Source organism: Alligator sinensis, unplaced genomic scaffold, assembly GCF_000455745.1.
Source record: "Alligator sinensis unplaced genomic scaffold, ASM45574v1 scaffold1165_1, whole genome shotgun sequence".
Classification (NCBI taxonomy): Eukaryota; Metazoa; Chordata; order Crocodylia; family Alligatoridae; genus Alligator; species Alligator sinensis.
In genome coordinates this window covers 486,216-501,287 of record NW_005842477.1, presented here as the reverse complement: position 1 = coordinate 501,287, position 15,072 = coordinate 486,216, and the positions used below count along the sequence as shown (strand labels likewise).

Genomic DNA, 15,072 nt, shown 5'->3' with positions numbered 1-15,072 from the left:
CCGGCGCCGGGCTCTTGGCCTGCCGATGGCTCTGGCTGCGGGTGGTGCGTGGGGACGGACCCCCGCCTCCCCCACCCCGGCCCCTGGGTCCACATCCAGTGCCAGGACCCACGCCCGGCCCAGCCCCGGGCTCCTGCTCCCGGCCCCGTGCGGGTGCTGGTGGGTGTCGCTGCAAATGCGCTGGCGGAGGCCTGGGGAACCCGAACTCTGCAGCAGGGCCGGGGCGCGGGCGTGAGCCCAGGTGACGCTGGCCCTCGGCCTCTCCACAGACCAGCATGAAGAACATGGAGCGGGAGCTGATTTGCCCGGCCTGCAAGGAGATGTACAAGCAGCCGCTGGCGCTGCCCTGCACGCACAACATGTGCCACGTTTGTGCCAGCGAGATCCTCATGCAGCATGGCTACCTCTGCTGCGACCCCAGCTCTGAGCCCTCCTCGCCTGCCTCCACGCCGGCCACCCGCAGCCCTCGCCTGGGCCGCAGGGCTGTGCCCAAACCCGAGCGCCTGGACCGGCTGCTCAAGACAGGTGGGGACAGGGGGCACATCCCTACCCAGGGGGCTGGGCCACAGCTTCCCCATTCCTCCGAGTGCAGGGGGCCAGGGAGGGGGATTCCCTGGGGGTTGCTGTGGCCATGGGGGTGTGGGCTGAAGTGCCAGCCCTGGGGTCAGCCCAGGCAGAGAAGCTGTTCTGGTCCAGCAGTCAGCGCTGGAGGGGCCTGGGGCCATGGCAAGGAGTGGGCAGCCGTGGGCACATCAAAGGCTCTGGCCGAGCTCCTTGTGATGGGCTCTGCTCCCCTCCCCCAGGCTTTGGCACCTACCCAGGGCGGAAGCGCGGGGCCGTGCACCCTCAGACCATCAGCTTCCCATGTCCAGCCTGCAAGCGGGATGTGGACCTCGGCGAGCGCGGCTTGAGCAGCCTGTTCCGCAACCTGACACTGGAGCGGGTGGTGGAGCGGTACCGCCAGAGCGTCAGCATCGGCAGCGCCATCATGTGCCAGCTCTGCAAGCCACCGCCGCTGGAGGCCACCAAGGGCTGCGCTGAGTGCCGGGCCAGCTTCTGCAATGAGTGCTTCAAGCTCTACCACCCCTGGGGCACCCAGAAGGCCCAGCACGAGCCCACCCTGCCCACCCTCACCTTCCGGCCCAAGGTGGGCACCTGACACAGCCCCCGGCTCTGGGGACAGGGGCTTGGGTGCTCTGGCCTGCTCCATCACATACATGCAGCGGTGTGGGGCTGTTGATGCCAGGCTCTGACTAGGCTGGGGGTGCTTGGCCCAGCTGTGTCAGGGGAGTCAGTGCCTGAGTGGGAGGGGGAGCAGGAGCACGGGGCAGGCACTGACCTCCCTGCTTGCCTTGCAGGGCCTGCTGTGTCCAGAGCACAAGGAGGAGGTGACGCACTACTGCAAGACCTGCCAGCGGCTCGTGTGCCAGCTCTGCCGCGTGCGCCGCACGCACACCAGCCACAAGATCACGCCCGTACTCAGCGCCTACCAGGCACTCAGGGTAAGGGGCTCAGGCTGCTTCGCCTGGTGCAAACAGGGGGAGAAGGAGCAATCTGCCCCAATCCTGCCCACCTGCTGCACCTGGGCCCCACTCGGTTCCACATGGGGGAGCCCATTTAAATCCACAAACTGCGGCTGCACCATCTACCAGGCTTCCTCTGGCCCTGGTGCCTCCCAGCAGCTGCTCCCAGGCAGGTTCTGCCCTTGCCACCTATTCCCAGGCAGGTTCTGTCCTTGCCACTCACCGCTACTCTCTGCCCCTATGCAGGAGAAGCTGACCAAGAGCCTGGCCTATATCCTGAGCAACCAGGACACGGTGCAGCTGCAGATCGTGGAGCTGGAGGAGACAGTGAAGCACACGGAGGTGAGGGGCACTGCTGGGGCAGGGTGGTCCAGCCTGTGCCTGGTGCCCTGGGAAGGAGGCACTGCCTGCGCCTGGCCCCATGCTGACTTAGCTCTGCTCTGGCCGCAGGCAAATGGGTCTCAGGCCAGGGAGGAGGTGTCGCATCTGATCCAGGGCCTGTGCACGGTGCTGGAGGAGAAGCGGGCGACACTGCTGCAGGCCGTTGAGGAATGCCAGCAAGAGCGGCTCACCAGCCTGCACACCCAGATCCGTGAGCACCAGGCCATGCTGGAGAACTCGGGCATGGTGGGCTATGCCCAGGAGGTGCTCAAAGAGACTGACCAGCCCTGCTTTGTCCAGGCCGCCAAGCAGCTGCACCACAGGTACCGGATCTGGCCCCCCACAGCCACACCAGCCCCAGTGGGTGATGCACCCTGAGCATGTCTTTGCATGGGCAAGAAGTGCCTGGCCCTGGGGGAGCACAAGCGAGGGACGTGGTGCCCAAGCCCTGGACCCCCACTTGCTGGGAGCCCTGCCCCTGTGGTGCAAGCCCCGGGACCCATTCCCACAGGGCACCCTGCCCTCCCATGCCAGGACATTCCCCACTCCCCCCATTGTGCAGGCATGAGAGCCTTGGGGCATGGCTGTGCCTGGAAGCCACCAACCTGGGGTGCTGAACTGACACCCCAACTCTGGTCACTCTAGGATGCTCAGGGCCATGGACTCACTGCAGAGTTTTCGCCCTGCGGCCACGGCATCCTTCAGCCACTTCCAGCTGGACGTGAGCCGGGAGATGAAGTTGCTCACAGACCTGACCTTCGTCAAAGGTAACCGTGGCAGGAGTGGGCATTGCCAGGAGCACGCAGGGCAGAGCTCTGTGCTGGGGTGGGGGGGCTCCCAGCCGGGCCCCACACCCCCTTCCACCTGCAACTGGGTTAAGGGCAGATGGACCAGTCCCAGTCTCCTTGGAGCCAGCTGCACTCAGGACCCCAGCCCAGGGTGTGCAGAGCTGGGCCTCCCTGGAGCCTGTCTTGCTGCTCAGTCCCAGGGCAGGAGAAGCTCCTGCCGGCTGCAGCGGGCACAGGTCTGCACCGGGCTCCCTGCAGCAGGGAGGGTGGGTGGGCAGCGTAGGTGACGCGGCAAGGGCTGGACGCAGGTGCAAGGGCACAGGACACAGCATCGGAGACAGATGGGTGAGCAGGCGGCGGCCAGGGCCCCGCAAGGGCTGTCTGTGCTCCCTCCCGATGGAGCAGGTGCCCCGTCCCGCACTGGGCCCCGTGGCTCTGTTCAGACCTGCTTCTACCTCTCTTTGTTTATAGGCTGCGGCCGCTGCTGAGTCGACACTGAAGTCACCGAGGCAAGTCACCCCCGCCCCAACGCTGCCCCTGCTCTCTCTGTCCCCCCTCCTGCTCCCTCCCTTCCACCGTCTGCCCCCACCATTCCCTCCCCGGCCCCCCTCCTGCGCCACCTGGCCCTCTGCCGTCCTCCCATCTCTGTCCCATTCTCATACCTCCATCCTCTCCTGCTGTCTCCATGCATCCCCCCCACCTTCCCCCTTTCTCTCTTTCTCTCTCTCCCCCCTACTTGCACACAGTCTGCCTGGTCCCTGGAGCCTCTCAGCAGCCCGCCCCCGTGTCCCCAGTCCCTGGTGCCCAAACGCAGTCTCTGCCGTCGGCCCTCGGACTCCTGCTGGTTGTGCGTCCATCCGGACCCCCCCCTGCGTCTGGCCGCTCACCCGCCCGCTTGCGGGGGCTGCACCTGACACCTGTGTCTGTCCACAGCGCCTGAGGCCCCAGTGATCGACACGCAGCGCACCTACGCCTATGACCAGATCTTCCTGTGCTGGCGCCTGCCACAGCACTCGCCACCTGCCTGGCACTACACCGTGGAGTACCGCAAGACTGACACCAAGGCCAAGGCGCTCAAGCTATGGCAGCGGCGGGAAGAGGTGCGGAGCACCAGCACCCTTGTGGAGTACCTGGACACCGACAGTGTCTACGTGCTGCGCGTCCGGGGCTGCAACAAGGCCGGCTTTGGCGAGTACAGTGAGGACATCTATCTGCACACGCCGCCTGCCCCAGGTGAGCTCCCACCTGCACACGCCCATGGCCCAGGTGAGCTCCTACCTGCACATGTACACGGCTCAGGTGAGCTCCCACTTGCACATGCCCACGACCCAGGTGAGTTCCTATCTGCACATGCCCATACCCCAGGTGAGCTCCCACCTGCACATGCCCATGCTTCAGGTGAGCTCCTACCTGTACATGCTATTTGCTCAGGTGAGCACTAACCTGCACATGGCTATGCCCCAGGTGAATGCCTACCTGCACACACATATGCCCACACCCCAGATGAGCACTGATCTGCACACATCCACGGCTCAGGTGAGCTCCCACCTGCACATGCCACCTGCCCAGGTCAGCCCTGACCTGCACACACCTACGCCCCAGGTGAGCACCCACCAGCACACGCCTACACCCCAGGTGAGCACTTACCTGCACATGTCCATGCCTTAGGTGAGCACTGACTTGCACACATCCACAGCCCAAGTGAGCACTGACCTGCACATGCCTATGCCCTGGGTGAGTGCCCACCTGCACATGCCCACACCCCAGGTGAGCTCCCACCTGCACATGCTCATGGCCCAGATGAGCTTCTTCCTGCACATACCCATGCCACCAGTGAGCTCCCTGCATATGCCCACACCCCAAGTGAGCTCCCATCCACACATGCCCATGGCCCAGGTGAACACTGACCTGCACACACCCACACCCCAGGTGGGCTCCTACCTGCACACGTACACGGCTCAGGTGAGCTCCCACTTGCACATGCCCACGACCCAGGTGAGTTCCTATCTGCACATGCCCATACCCCAGGTGAGCTCCCACCTGCACATGCTCATGGCCCAGGTGAGCTCCTACCTGCACATGTACACGGCTCAGGTGAGCTCCCACTTGCACATGCCCACGACCCAGGTGAGTTCCTATCTGCACATGCCCATACCCCAGGTGAGCTCCCACCTGCACATGCTCATGGCCCAGGTGAGCTCCTACCTGCACATGTACACGGCTCAGGTGAGCTCCCACTTGCACATGCCCACGACCCAGGTGAGTTCCTATCTGCACATGCCCATACCCCAGGTGAGCTCCCACCTGCACATGCTCATGGCCCAGGTGAGCTCCTACCTGCACATGTACACGGCTCAGGTGAGCTCCCACTTGCACATGCCCACGACCCAGGTGAGTTCCTATCTGCACATGCCCATACCCCAGGTGAGCTCCCACCTGCACATGCTCATGGCCCAGATGAGCTTCTTCCTGCACATACCCATGCCACCAGTGAGCTCCCTGCATATGCCCACACCCCAAGTGAGCTCCCATCCACACATGCCCATGGCCCAGGTGAACACTGACCTGCACACACCCACACCCCAGGTGAGCTCCTACCTGCACACCCCACCTGCCACAGGTGAGCTCCCACCTGAACACACCCGCAGCCCAGGTGGGCACTGACCTGCACAGTCCCACACCCCAGGTGAGCTCCTACCTGCTCACACTGCCCACACCAGGGGATGGGGGCACCTGCCTGTACACACCACCTGCCCTTGGTGAGCAGGTGGGCATCTACCTGCATGCGCCACCTGCCCCAGGTGAACTGGGGGGATGCGCCCAGCCATAGACCCTGCGGGCTCAGACGAGGCTCTGGCAGACTCTGGGCTCCCTGGGGCCGTGTCTGACATCCCCACAGCAAGCCGCTTCAGCCTGTGGCATGTGTGACCCAGCCCCAGAGCCCTGCAGCCATCCCGGGGCACAGCCTGGGCCCAGCCTCTCCCACCCACACCCAACCCTCTCCATTCCCTCCCAGTCTTGAACTTTTTCCTGGACAACCGCTGGGGCTTCAGCCGGGAGCGCTTGGCCATCAGCAAAGACCAGCGGGCCGTGCGCAGTGTGCCCGGCGTGCCCATGCTCTTCGCCGCCGAGCGCCTCATGACCAGCTGCCACCTCTCCATCGACCTAGTCATAGGGGACGTAGCCATCACCCAGGGCAAAAACTACTGGGCCTGCTGCGTGGACCCCAGCTCCTACCTGGTCAAGGTGGGCGTGGGGCTGGAGAGCAAACTGCAGGAGTGGTTCCAGGTACCACAGGATGTGGTGAGCCCCAGGTAAGCAGGGGGACAGGTGGGGTCATGGACCTGGCACGGGAGGTGTCCGCATGTCTGTGGGCTGTGGCTCATGCTGGTGGCCTGCCCAGCAGGTACGACCCAGACAGTGGGCATGACAGTGGGGCAGAGGACACCACAGTGGATGCATCGCCCCCATACGCCTTCCTGACCATCGGCATGGGCAAGATCCTGCTGTCCCATGGCTCGGCCTTGACCTCGCGTGACCCCAACGGCTGCACCGTGCCGCTGCCCCCACGCATCGGCATCTGCCTGGACTACGAGCAGGGCAAGGTGAGCTTCTATGATGCTGTGTCCTTCCGGGAGCTGTGGGAGTGTGGCGTGGACTGCTCGGGGCCTGTCTGCCCGGCCTTCTGCTTCATCGGGGGCGGCGCGCTGCACCTGCAGGAGCTTGTGGCTAGCAAGCAAGAGCGCAAGGTCACCATCGGCGGCTTCTCCAAACTGGACTAGCGGGGCCTGGCTGCCGGGTTGGCAGCTGGCAGTGGGACCCCAGTGCCAGCCTGGCCTCACCTTCCTCCCAGGAGTGCGCTCCAGGGCCTGAAGGTATAAAAGGGGTCCTGAGCCATGGCCCAGTGGTGGGGCCACAGGGGCTGACCCTGCCTGCAGGGACCCAGCCCCAAGTCAAGGCCCAAAGCCACGTGGTGCCTCCTGGGCTGGGTAGTCTCTGGGCTGGGTAGTCCCAGGCCGGGCTGCTGCCCCTCCCCTGGTGCCCCGGAGCGGTTGGCTCCTGGCAGCAGGTGTGAATCCAAGGTTACAAACAGACCTGGGAGCAGCAGCTGGCTGCAGGGGCAGGGATGGAGGTGAGGGTGGGATTGGGGTGGAGGGGCCTGGGTGCAGGGGTGGGGGCGGGATGGGTGAAGGTTTGGAAGGTTTTTACTGGTTCATTTTTCATGTGCACACGGAGCTGTCGAGCCCGACAGGGTCCAAGTGGGGCAGGCACATCCCGGGGGCTTCCTCACCCCCAAGCACACCGGGCTGTGAAATGAAACCCCCCACCCACAGGTTTGGGCAAAGGGGGCTGCTGCCTTGGGGATGGGGGGCACCACTGTTCCCAAGAAGGGCCTGGCACGACCCTGGGCAGCGATCCCTGTCCCCCCGCCCCCAACTGCCACTCACCGCACCCGCTGCCTGTGCTGCACGCGTCCCTCCACCTGTAGCCCCCGCCCACCAGGGCTACGCGGCTTTGCTCTGTGCCAGCGCTGAGCAGCAAACTGTCCTTTTTGTACTTCCTGCCCTGTGCCCGGCCGCAGGACATGGGAGCGGGGGCAAGGTACCACGGCCAGCTGCCACCCTGGTCCAAGGGCTGGCTCTGTGCTGCTGCAGTTTTCATGGTTCTGTACTGAACAGTCGCTGTATTTTCATGGTTTCCTACAATAAACTGCAATGCCAGAGACCTGGGGGCAGAAGGGACCACAGGGGCAGGGGCCCAGGGGCTCTGTATGGACAGGGGTTACCCCAGCACAGGGAAGCCAGAAGTCTGGGCTGTGAGTGCAATGCATACGCTTCGCTGCCAGCAGCTGCCAGGTGCTCCGTGGCCCAGGCCTGCCTGGTGCATGCAGTACAGGCACTCCCTGCGGAGCATGAGCACATCCCTGGGGCAGGGCCCTGTGCACTGCGGGCTGCACCAGGGTGCCCAGACTGTGGGGTGCAGCATAGGCCAGCAGAGGGCAGCACAGCCCTGGAACCCAGCGCTGCGGGCACAGGGCCTCGATGCACCCATGGGTCCCGGCACCAGCGCAGCTGCCCTTGCCTAGGTCATGCTGCAGGTGCCTGCTGGGCCAGAGGATGCAAGGGCAGGACCAGGCACTCATGTCCCTGTCCTGGAGAGGCCCCAAGGGCTGGTTCTTAGTTCCTGGTTCCTGAACCCACATTCCCCCGTGAAAGGGTGGCATTTTTCCGCTCACCTGGCCCCAAAATAGATTACGAGACTTGTAAAGCGCTGAACATTGTTTGTGCAGAAGGCTGGGCATGCTGTCTGACAGAAAGGGGCCTGCCTGGGCATTTCCAGGGCCCTCCATACCCAGCCCAGCCCAGGAATCTAGAGTGGAGGGGCCCAGCCTTTACCAGGGGCTTCCAGTGGGGAGCAGAGTGCCTGGGGGTGGCACCCATGGGGCCCCATTGCCAAGGGCAGGCTCTGGCCATTGGAACTTGGGTTCAGGCCACAGAGGGAGGCTCCACCAGCAAGGCAGGCTAGCGGGTTGCAATGGGCACAGGCAGGGGCTGTTACCATTGCGGGCACTCACCTGCGGCTGGGGGTGGCTGGGGCACCTTGAGCACAGAGCAGGCGGCAGCTGGCAACTCCGTTCCTCCCAGCGTCAGGGCAGGGAGGCCACTGCAATGGGGGAGGCCTGGGAGAGCCCCAGGCTGTAGTCCCCACACCTGCCAGGGCTCTCCAAGCCAGGGACCCTAGGGCCTGGACGTGAGTGTCCCCCAACAGGGGGCATGTCTGCTGGTGCCATGGAGTCAGACAGAGGGGCAGGGTGGGGGGGATCACCAGTGGGGGTGGCACTGGGATCCTGCACTGAGCTGAGCATGGCCCCAGCTCACCCCCAGCCCTGTGCCCTGCACCCAGCAGGTACATCAGATGGGACAGGCGCTGCCCTGGCCCCCTCCCCAGCCCCCACCTGCAGCCGGTATTTTAGCCAGGTGTTCATGGTGAGCAGCAACGCACTCCCCTGTGGTCCCTTCCACCTGCCCCCTCCCCACTTGCCCCTCCTGCCCCTGCCTCCAGCCCCAGCTTTGCCCCCACACCTGTCTGCCCTTCCCCCCCAGCCCGTTTCTCCCTCTCGCCTGCCAAGCTGCAACCAACGTTCCTGTGATTTTTTGCTGTTGCCATCAGCAACCGAGACCACTGGTGTGAAACAAAGACAGAGCCGCAGAGCCCCATTGGCCCCCCTTGCCCCAGCACAGCCCCGTCCGCATGGCCTGGCCTGACCCCACAGTGCAGACCCCTGCCCAGCACCCCCTACCCTGGCCCACCCAGCCACCCCTCGCAGCCCCCCACTGCACTGGACCCCCGGAGCACCTCCGTGTTCTGCAGGGGACACGGCCACAGTCTCTGCTACGGGGTCTCTGCTGACTGGGCACAGGGGAGCCCTGTCTGGGGGATCACACCACAAGCTGCAGAGTAGACTGGGCACTTGGGGCCTGCCAGCGCTGTGTTGTGGAGGGCACCCCAGCCCCACCGTGCCCACGCCCTGAACCCATGCCTCTCTTCGACGTCACTTTTCAGGTGCAGCACTGGTTTTGTTTCCTTATTTCTGACACTTCATTCCTGGCCCAGTCCCTCCCTTCACCCCGCTTCCCACCCTCGGCTGCCTGCCTCCACCTGCCCCAGCCAGTCCAGTGCCAACGCCCACACCGGCAGCAGGAGCGGGCAGCCCCTGCAGTCAGATCCTGCGGGGAGTCCGAGGACCCACTGACAGTGCACAGGGTTGGACATGGGGCAGCACCACGCTGCAGCCCCATGCTCCGGGTGCCAGGAAGTCTGGCTGAGTGCTGGTTTTTCCCACGCTGCCTCTCCCTGCCGATACTGCTGGCCCCGTCATGGTCATAGCTGAGCGTCATGGCCCTGGCATGCTCCTTCCCACTGTTTGTGCAGGAGGTGTCACAGGGCACGGCTCTGTTGAAAGAGCCAGGCCATGGGTGCACAAACAGCCTCATGGGACCCTGCAGCCAGGAAGGCAGTGTGGTGGCTGGCCCCACCCCGGGATGTGCTGTGAGTGGAGACAATGACAGCACCAAGGTGGCCGGAGCAGGATTTTTGCGAAGTTTGTTCCTTTATCGCTCTTCCCAATGGCTTTATGGGCCCATCACCTCCATGGCCTGTTGGGAAATGCCCCAGTCACGGAAGCGCTGTCTGCTTGGCCTCTGCACCACTTGCACACAGCAGTCCTGCTGCTCTGCAGGGCTCTAGGTAATGCTGCTCGAGTCTGGCGCACCCCACGGCTCTGTGCCCTCCCCACCCCGCCTCGCTGCCGGATGCGACTGCCCAGTAGGAACACACGAGGACGAGGATGAGCCCCCACCCCAGAGCCATGGTGCCAGATTGGCATGGGGCTCGGCAGGGCAAGGAGACAGGCCCCTGGGGCTCAGCGGCCAGCACCTGCTGCACGCCTGGGCTGCATGGGAGGAAGCCAGTCCAGAGTCAAGAGTCAGCACAGACCTTTTTATTGTGAAACGCTATAAATACAGGACTGCCAGCACCCTCCACCCCTCGCGGTGTGGCGCCCACACCCACAGCCCCATCCACACACACAGAGCCCAGCTGCCAGCACAGGCAGAGCCTGAGCCCAGAACCCATGGGGCAGTGCCTGGGGCTGGGCAAGGGATGGGGCAGGGGTGCAGGGCAGCCAGCAGGGCACAGCCCCCTCTCCCATCCCTTGTTTGCCTGGTTCCTTCATGCGCTCAGACCCAGCTGCTCCAGAACCACCCTGGGGCCAGCGACGTAGGGCAGGGGCAGGGACGACAGGGCTGCGCAGGGCTGTGCCGGCCCCATCGGCTGAATCGGGGCAGGAGCAGGCCCCGAGGTGCCATGGCCCCTGCCCCAGGCCACCGAGGTCTTGCCCGCATGCCCGGCTGTGCCCGGAGCCATCCCAGGCCGGAGCCCGCTCCCGCCTGTCCTGGACACGCGCCCCTCAGAGGTTCTCGGACGACAGCGCTGGGTTGGTGTAGGACAAGGCTCTGGAGCCGTTGCCGGAGACCTGGGAGGAAGCAGAGGGGCCACGTTGGAGCCAGCCGAGCACTGGGATAATCTCCCGTTGCCCAGCAACCGGAAGCCCCGGCCTGCGGCACGTAACTCTATCGGTGCCCGTTAAACTCATCAGCTAGCGAGAAATAGGGAATACCATGTTTACCAGTGCACCTGTTGGGGTAACTAGAAATAATGGCCACAAACCGGAAGAGAGCCAATTCAGACTGGACATCAAGAAAAAATTCTTTACAGTGAGGGTTGCCAAAATATGGAATAAGTTTCCACAGGAGGTGGTGCTGTCCCCTTCCTTGGAGGTATTTAAAAGGAGATTGGACAGATGCCTGGCTGTGGTCATCTGACCCCGGCACTCATTCCTGCCCAGGGCAGGGGGTCGGACTTAATGATCCAATAGGTGCCTTCTGACCCTAACAACTATGAAACTATGAAATGAGCTGCCAGCCTGGCAGTGCCCCTTGTCCTGGCACGACCCCCCAGCCCTGCGCCACGGGGCTAGTGCTTGGAGCACCTGGTGCCATGGGGCAGGCACTGGCCCTGCTCCAGGCCCCGGCACCACAAACAGCCCAGTGTCGACAGTAAACACTCCTGCCATCACGCGGCTGGGGGTGAAGCCACTGTGTAGGGTCTGGCCAGCCAGGGCCCCTCCCGGCCCCAGGGCCAGCGCGACTGAGTCACCCCCTCCCTGCACTCCCTGCCCCCACAGTGCCAGCCCACAGCCTGCTGGGGCCCAGGCCAGCCCAGACTCAGTTCTTCCCTGTCCTGCCGATAAGCCAGCGGGGCAGGAGCAGAGGTAAATATTTACCCAGGTCGCTGGTATTTGAACAACCTGAGCTGCCTGTGCAAAGTGGAACAGCTGGATCCAGCCCTGCCCCTGCCCCTGCCCTGCAGTGCCCAGGCCCCATGTCCACAAACAATCCCAGACAGCAGGTCAGGTTGGGTTGGGTCAGGTCGTGCCCAGCTCAGTGCTCCCTGCCCTGGCCTCGCCAGCCGGCCCCTTGCACCTGGCCTTTGCTCCCTGCCATGCCAAATGCAAAGCAGGTGGGAACGGCGGTGCGGGATGAGTCACCGCTGCCCAGGCCGGCTCAGCTCTCACACGCCACTGACATGGCAGCACCCCCAGCATGGGTGCCCTGACCCATTGTCTCTACTCCAGCGTCGTTCCTGCAGCCCTGGAGCAGACGGGGCCAGGCCAGCTGAGTGTGGCGGAGATTTCAGGGCCAGGAGACCTCCAGCCCCCTCCATCCAATCCGCCTCTGCCAAGGCTGTGGGGGCCAGAGCCGGGGGAGCACCCAGCCCAAGGGCAGGAGGGCAGCAGCTGAGCCAAGGTCACCCGTGGGAGGGAGGGAGCCGTGAACCCAACCCGGCTCCAGCTAGGGTCCGTCAGTGCCTACTCAGTCAGGCATGACTATGACGCTCACCCACGTCCGGAGCGCAGTCGCCTGGAACGCACTGGTCAGGGCTCAGGGCAGGGCCTGGCCAGGCCATGGCCATGCGCCACCCCAGCTCCTGCACCCGCACCACCCCTTTGGCCCTGTGCCTCTGCCCCGTTAGCCATTCCTGGGGAGAGGAGGGTCACGGGGGCAGTGGTCACGTGGGAAGCAGCCCACACCGCCCATGGCAGAGACCAGCCCCATGCCTGCGTCCAAAGGGGGCTGGCCCCACTCACCTCACTGTAGGGGTTGGGTTTGGTGGCAGGTGCCATGTAGCGCCCATGGGTGTGGTAGGTAGGGTACTCGCTCATGGGGTGGTAGGAGTCCTGCAAGCTGAATAGGTCCAGCTTCCCACGGCGGCTTCTGCAGCAGGAGCAGAGGATCTGGAAGAAAGGAGGAGCGGAGAGGGTGAGGGCACTGTGGCATGGAGCACGCCGGCGGGAACGGGCCCAAGGACCAGGCAAAGGACACTCACCAGCAGGATGAAGATGATGATGCTCAGCACCAGCAGGATGCAGACCAGCACGAGCAGGGCGATGCCCCAGCCAGGCACTATGGATGCTGGTGCTGGCCCCGGCTGTGGGGCAGAGCTTTCAGGAGCAGCTGCAAAGCAAGCAGCAGCTGTCACCACAGGGCTGACCCGGGGGGACAGCAGGGCACTGGGCCCAGGCACAGTACACGCAGCTGACAGGGATGGACCACAGGGTGACAGAGGCCACCAGCAAGGCACTGGGAGGGGCAGAGCCACTGGGGCCTGGGGATGTGGGTGCTCACCCTGTGGCTCTGGGCTGGCCAGGTCCTGGGGGCATATCCTGGCCACAGTGGCCACCTGTGTGGATCGCTGGGCATCTGTCCCCAACTGCCACCACACAGGGATTGAGGGACCCCACCTGGGCTCCTGCTCACCTCGGACATCATTTATCTGGAGCCCTTCAATCTCTTTGTTACTGTTCAGCTTCTTTTCAAGCTGGAGGGCAATGCTGTTGGCATTGAGGCTGGTGTTGTTCTGCCTATACAGCTGGATGCATTGCACAACCACAGAGCCCTGGCTACAGAGAGAGGAAGTGTCAGTGGGGCTGGGCCCATCCCTGCCCCACTGCCAACCACTTGCACATGCCCCCCATGGCACACTGTCCGGTGTCCCTGCCACCCCCGATGCCCCACTCCCTGAGGCAGGGCGGTACCTGAACTGGAGGCCGGTGTAGCCCTGGTAGTCCTCGCAGTTGGGGCACGTGTCGCAGGCATAGACCTTCTGGAACTGGAGCAGACGACACAGCCTCAGACACTATAGCCCCTCTGCCCTCCCTGGTCCTGGTACCAAGGGCCCAGGGCCAAATGCCCAGCAAACTCCTGTGCAGAGACTTCCAGAGCCAGCTCTGCGTGAGTGTCTGCCTGCCCCGGCTCCATGCACAGCCCCCAGCTCCAGCCATTGGTGTAGACCATGCACAGCATGATGGAGCTCCTGGCCCCAGACCCCCCCACCCCCCACCAAACCCATAGGGGCTTCCGCCTGCTTACTATGGTGTGGATGGTGCTTGCCAGCTGCTTGTAGTAGGAGGATATGGTGTCATGCAGGGACTCATTGAAGTCCTTGTTGACAATGTGGAAGGAGAGGGAATAGCTGAGAAGGTTCAGGGCCACCACAGGGGTCTGGTTGCTAGCCGGAGGGGAGGAGGAGGTCCTAGGCAGCACAGGCACGGTAGACTCAGGGCTCGTGTCCAAGGGCTCGTGCCCAGGGCTCGTGCTCGTGTTAGCTGGTGTGGTCTTGAGAGCTTCAGTGCTGCCAGTGGTTGCTGTCCCGGTGCTGGGGGCTTCGGTCCCAGTGTTGGGAGCTGCAATGCTGCTGGTGGTTGTATTCCCAGTGCTGGGAGCTGTGGTGCTACCAGTGGTTGTGTTCCCAGTGCTGGGAGCTGTGGTCCCATTGCTGGGGGCTGTGGCCTCATTGCTGGGGGCTGTGGTGCTGCCAGTGGTTGTGTTCCCGGTGCTGGGGGCTATGGTGCTGCCAGTGGTTTCATTCCCGGTGCTGGGGGCTGTGGTGCTGCCAGTGGTTTTATTCCCGGTGCTGGGGGCTGCGGTGCTGCCCAGTGGTTTCATTCCCGGTGCTGGGGGCTGTGGTGCTGCCAGTGGTTTCATTCCCGGTGCTGGGGGCTGTGGTGCTGCCAGTGGTTTCATTCCCGGTGCTGGGGGCTGTGGTGCTGCCAGTGGTTTCATTCCCGGTGCTGGGGGCTGTGGTGCTGCCAGTGGTTTCATTCCCGGTGCTGGGGGCTGTGGTGCTGCCAGTGGTTTCATTCCCGGTGCTGGGGGCTGTGGTGCTGCCAGTGGTTTCATTCCCGGTGCTGGGGGCTGTGGTGCTGCCAGTGGTTTCATTCCCGGTGCTGGGGGCTGTGGTGCTGCCAGTGGTTTCATTCCCGGTGCTGGGGGCTGTGGTGCTGCCAGTGGTTTCATTCCCGGTGCTGGGGGCTGTGGTGCTGCCAGTGGTTTCATTCCCGGTGCTGGGGGCTGTGGTGCTGCCAGTGGTTTCATTCCCGGTGCTGGGGGCTGTGGTGCTGCCAGTGGTTTCATTCCCGGTGCTGGGGGCTGTGGTGCTGCCAGTGGTTTCATTCCCGGTGCTGGGGGCTGTGGTGCTGCCAGTGGTTTCATTCCCGGTGCTGGGGGCTGTGGTGCTGCCTGTGGTTGTGTTCCCAGTGCTGGGATTTGCGGTACTGCCAGTGGTTGTATTCTTGGTGCCGGGTTCTGCAGTGTTGCCAGTGGTTGTGTTTTCACTGCTGGGTTCTGCAGTGTTGCCAGTGGTTGTGTTCTCGGTGCTGGGGTCTGTGGTGCTGGCAGTGGTTGTATTCTCGAGGCTAGGGTCTGTGGTGCTGGCAGTGGTTGTATTCTCAGTGCTGGGATGTGTGGTTGCAGGTGAGG

At 64.1% G+C, this 15,072-nt stretch overlaps 2 protein-coding genes across 2 annotated transcripts; one reads left to right on the top strand and one right to left on the bottom strand.

Annotated features, from left to right (window-relative positions):
- The first annotated feature begins 57 nt into the window (after positions 1 to 57).
- Positions 58 to 6,781, top strand: TRIM46 (tripartite motif containing 46). The gene is made up of 9 exons (XM_006030932.3): positions 58 to 525; positions 804 to 1,147; positions 1,359 to 1,502; positions 1,770 to 1,865; positions 1,974 to 2,227; positions 2,550 to 2,671; positions 3,626 to 3,925; positions 5,709 to 6,006; positions 6,099 to 6,781. Exons 1-9 carry the CDS (start codon positions 276 to 278, stop codon positions 6,472 to 6,474), a joined length of 2,184 nt encoding a protein of 727 aa, XP_006030994.1. The 5' UTR covers positions 58 to 275; the 3' UTR covers positions 6,475 to 6,781.
- A 3,402-nt stretch (positions 6,782 to 10,183) lies between these two features.
- On the bottom strand, positions 10,184 to 15,066 carry MUC1 (mucin 1, cell surface associated). Its single transcript, XM_006030988.2, has 6 exons — positions 13,684 to 15,066; positions 13,350 to 13,423; positions 13,072 to 13,214; positions 12,641 to 12,768; positions 12,402 to 12,548; positions 10,184 to 10,727 (listed from the first exon to the last, which is right to left on the bottom strand). Exons 1-6 carry the CDS (start codon positions 14,803 to 14,805, stop codon positions 10,662 to 10,664), a joined length of 1,680 nt encoding a protein of 559 aa, XP_006031050.2. The 5' UTR covers positions 14,806 to 15,066; the 3' UTR covers positions 10,184 to 10,661.
- Between the last annotated feature and the right edge of the window lie 6 nt (positions 15,067 to 15,072).

What these genes read in the sequence shown, in the direction of transcription:
- TRIM46 (XM_006030932.3), top strand. Translation starts at nt 276, where the DNA reads ATGAAGAACATGGAGCGGGAGCTGATTTGCCCGGCCTGCAAGGAGATG. An exon ending in AGACAGTGAAGCACACGGAG is followed by an intron (nt 1,866 to 1,973) that starts GTGAGGGGCACT and finishes CTCTGGCCGCAG; the next exon opens with GCAAATGGGTCTCAGGCCAG. An exon ending in GCCAAGCAGCTGCACCACAG is followed by an intron (nt 2,228 to 2,549) that starts GTACCGGATCTG and finishes TGGTCACTCTAG; the next exon opens with GATGCTCAGGGCCATGGACT.
- MUC1 (XM_006030988.2), bottom strand. Translation starts at nt 14,805, where the DNA reads ATGAAACCACTGGCAGCACCACAGCCCCCAGCACCGGGAATGAAACCA. An exon ending in CAAGCACCATCCACACCATA is followed by an intron (nt 13,424 to 13,683) that starts GTAAGCAGGCGG and finishes CGTCTGCTCCAG; the next exon opens with TTCCAGAAGGTCTATGCCTG. An exon ending in TACACCGGCCTCCAGTTCAG is followed by an intron (nt 13,215 to 13,349) that starts GTACCGCCCTGC and finishes CTCTCTCTGTAG; the next exon opens with CCAGGGCTCTGTGGTTGTGC.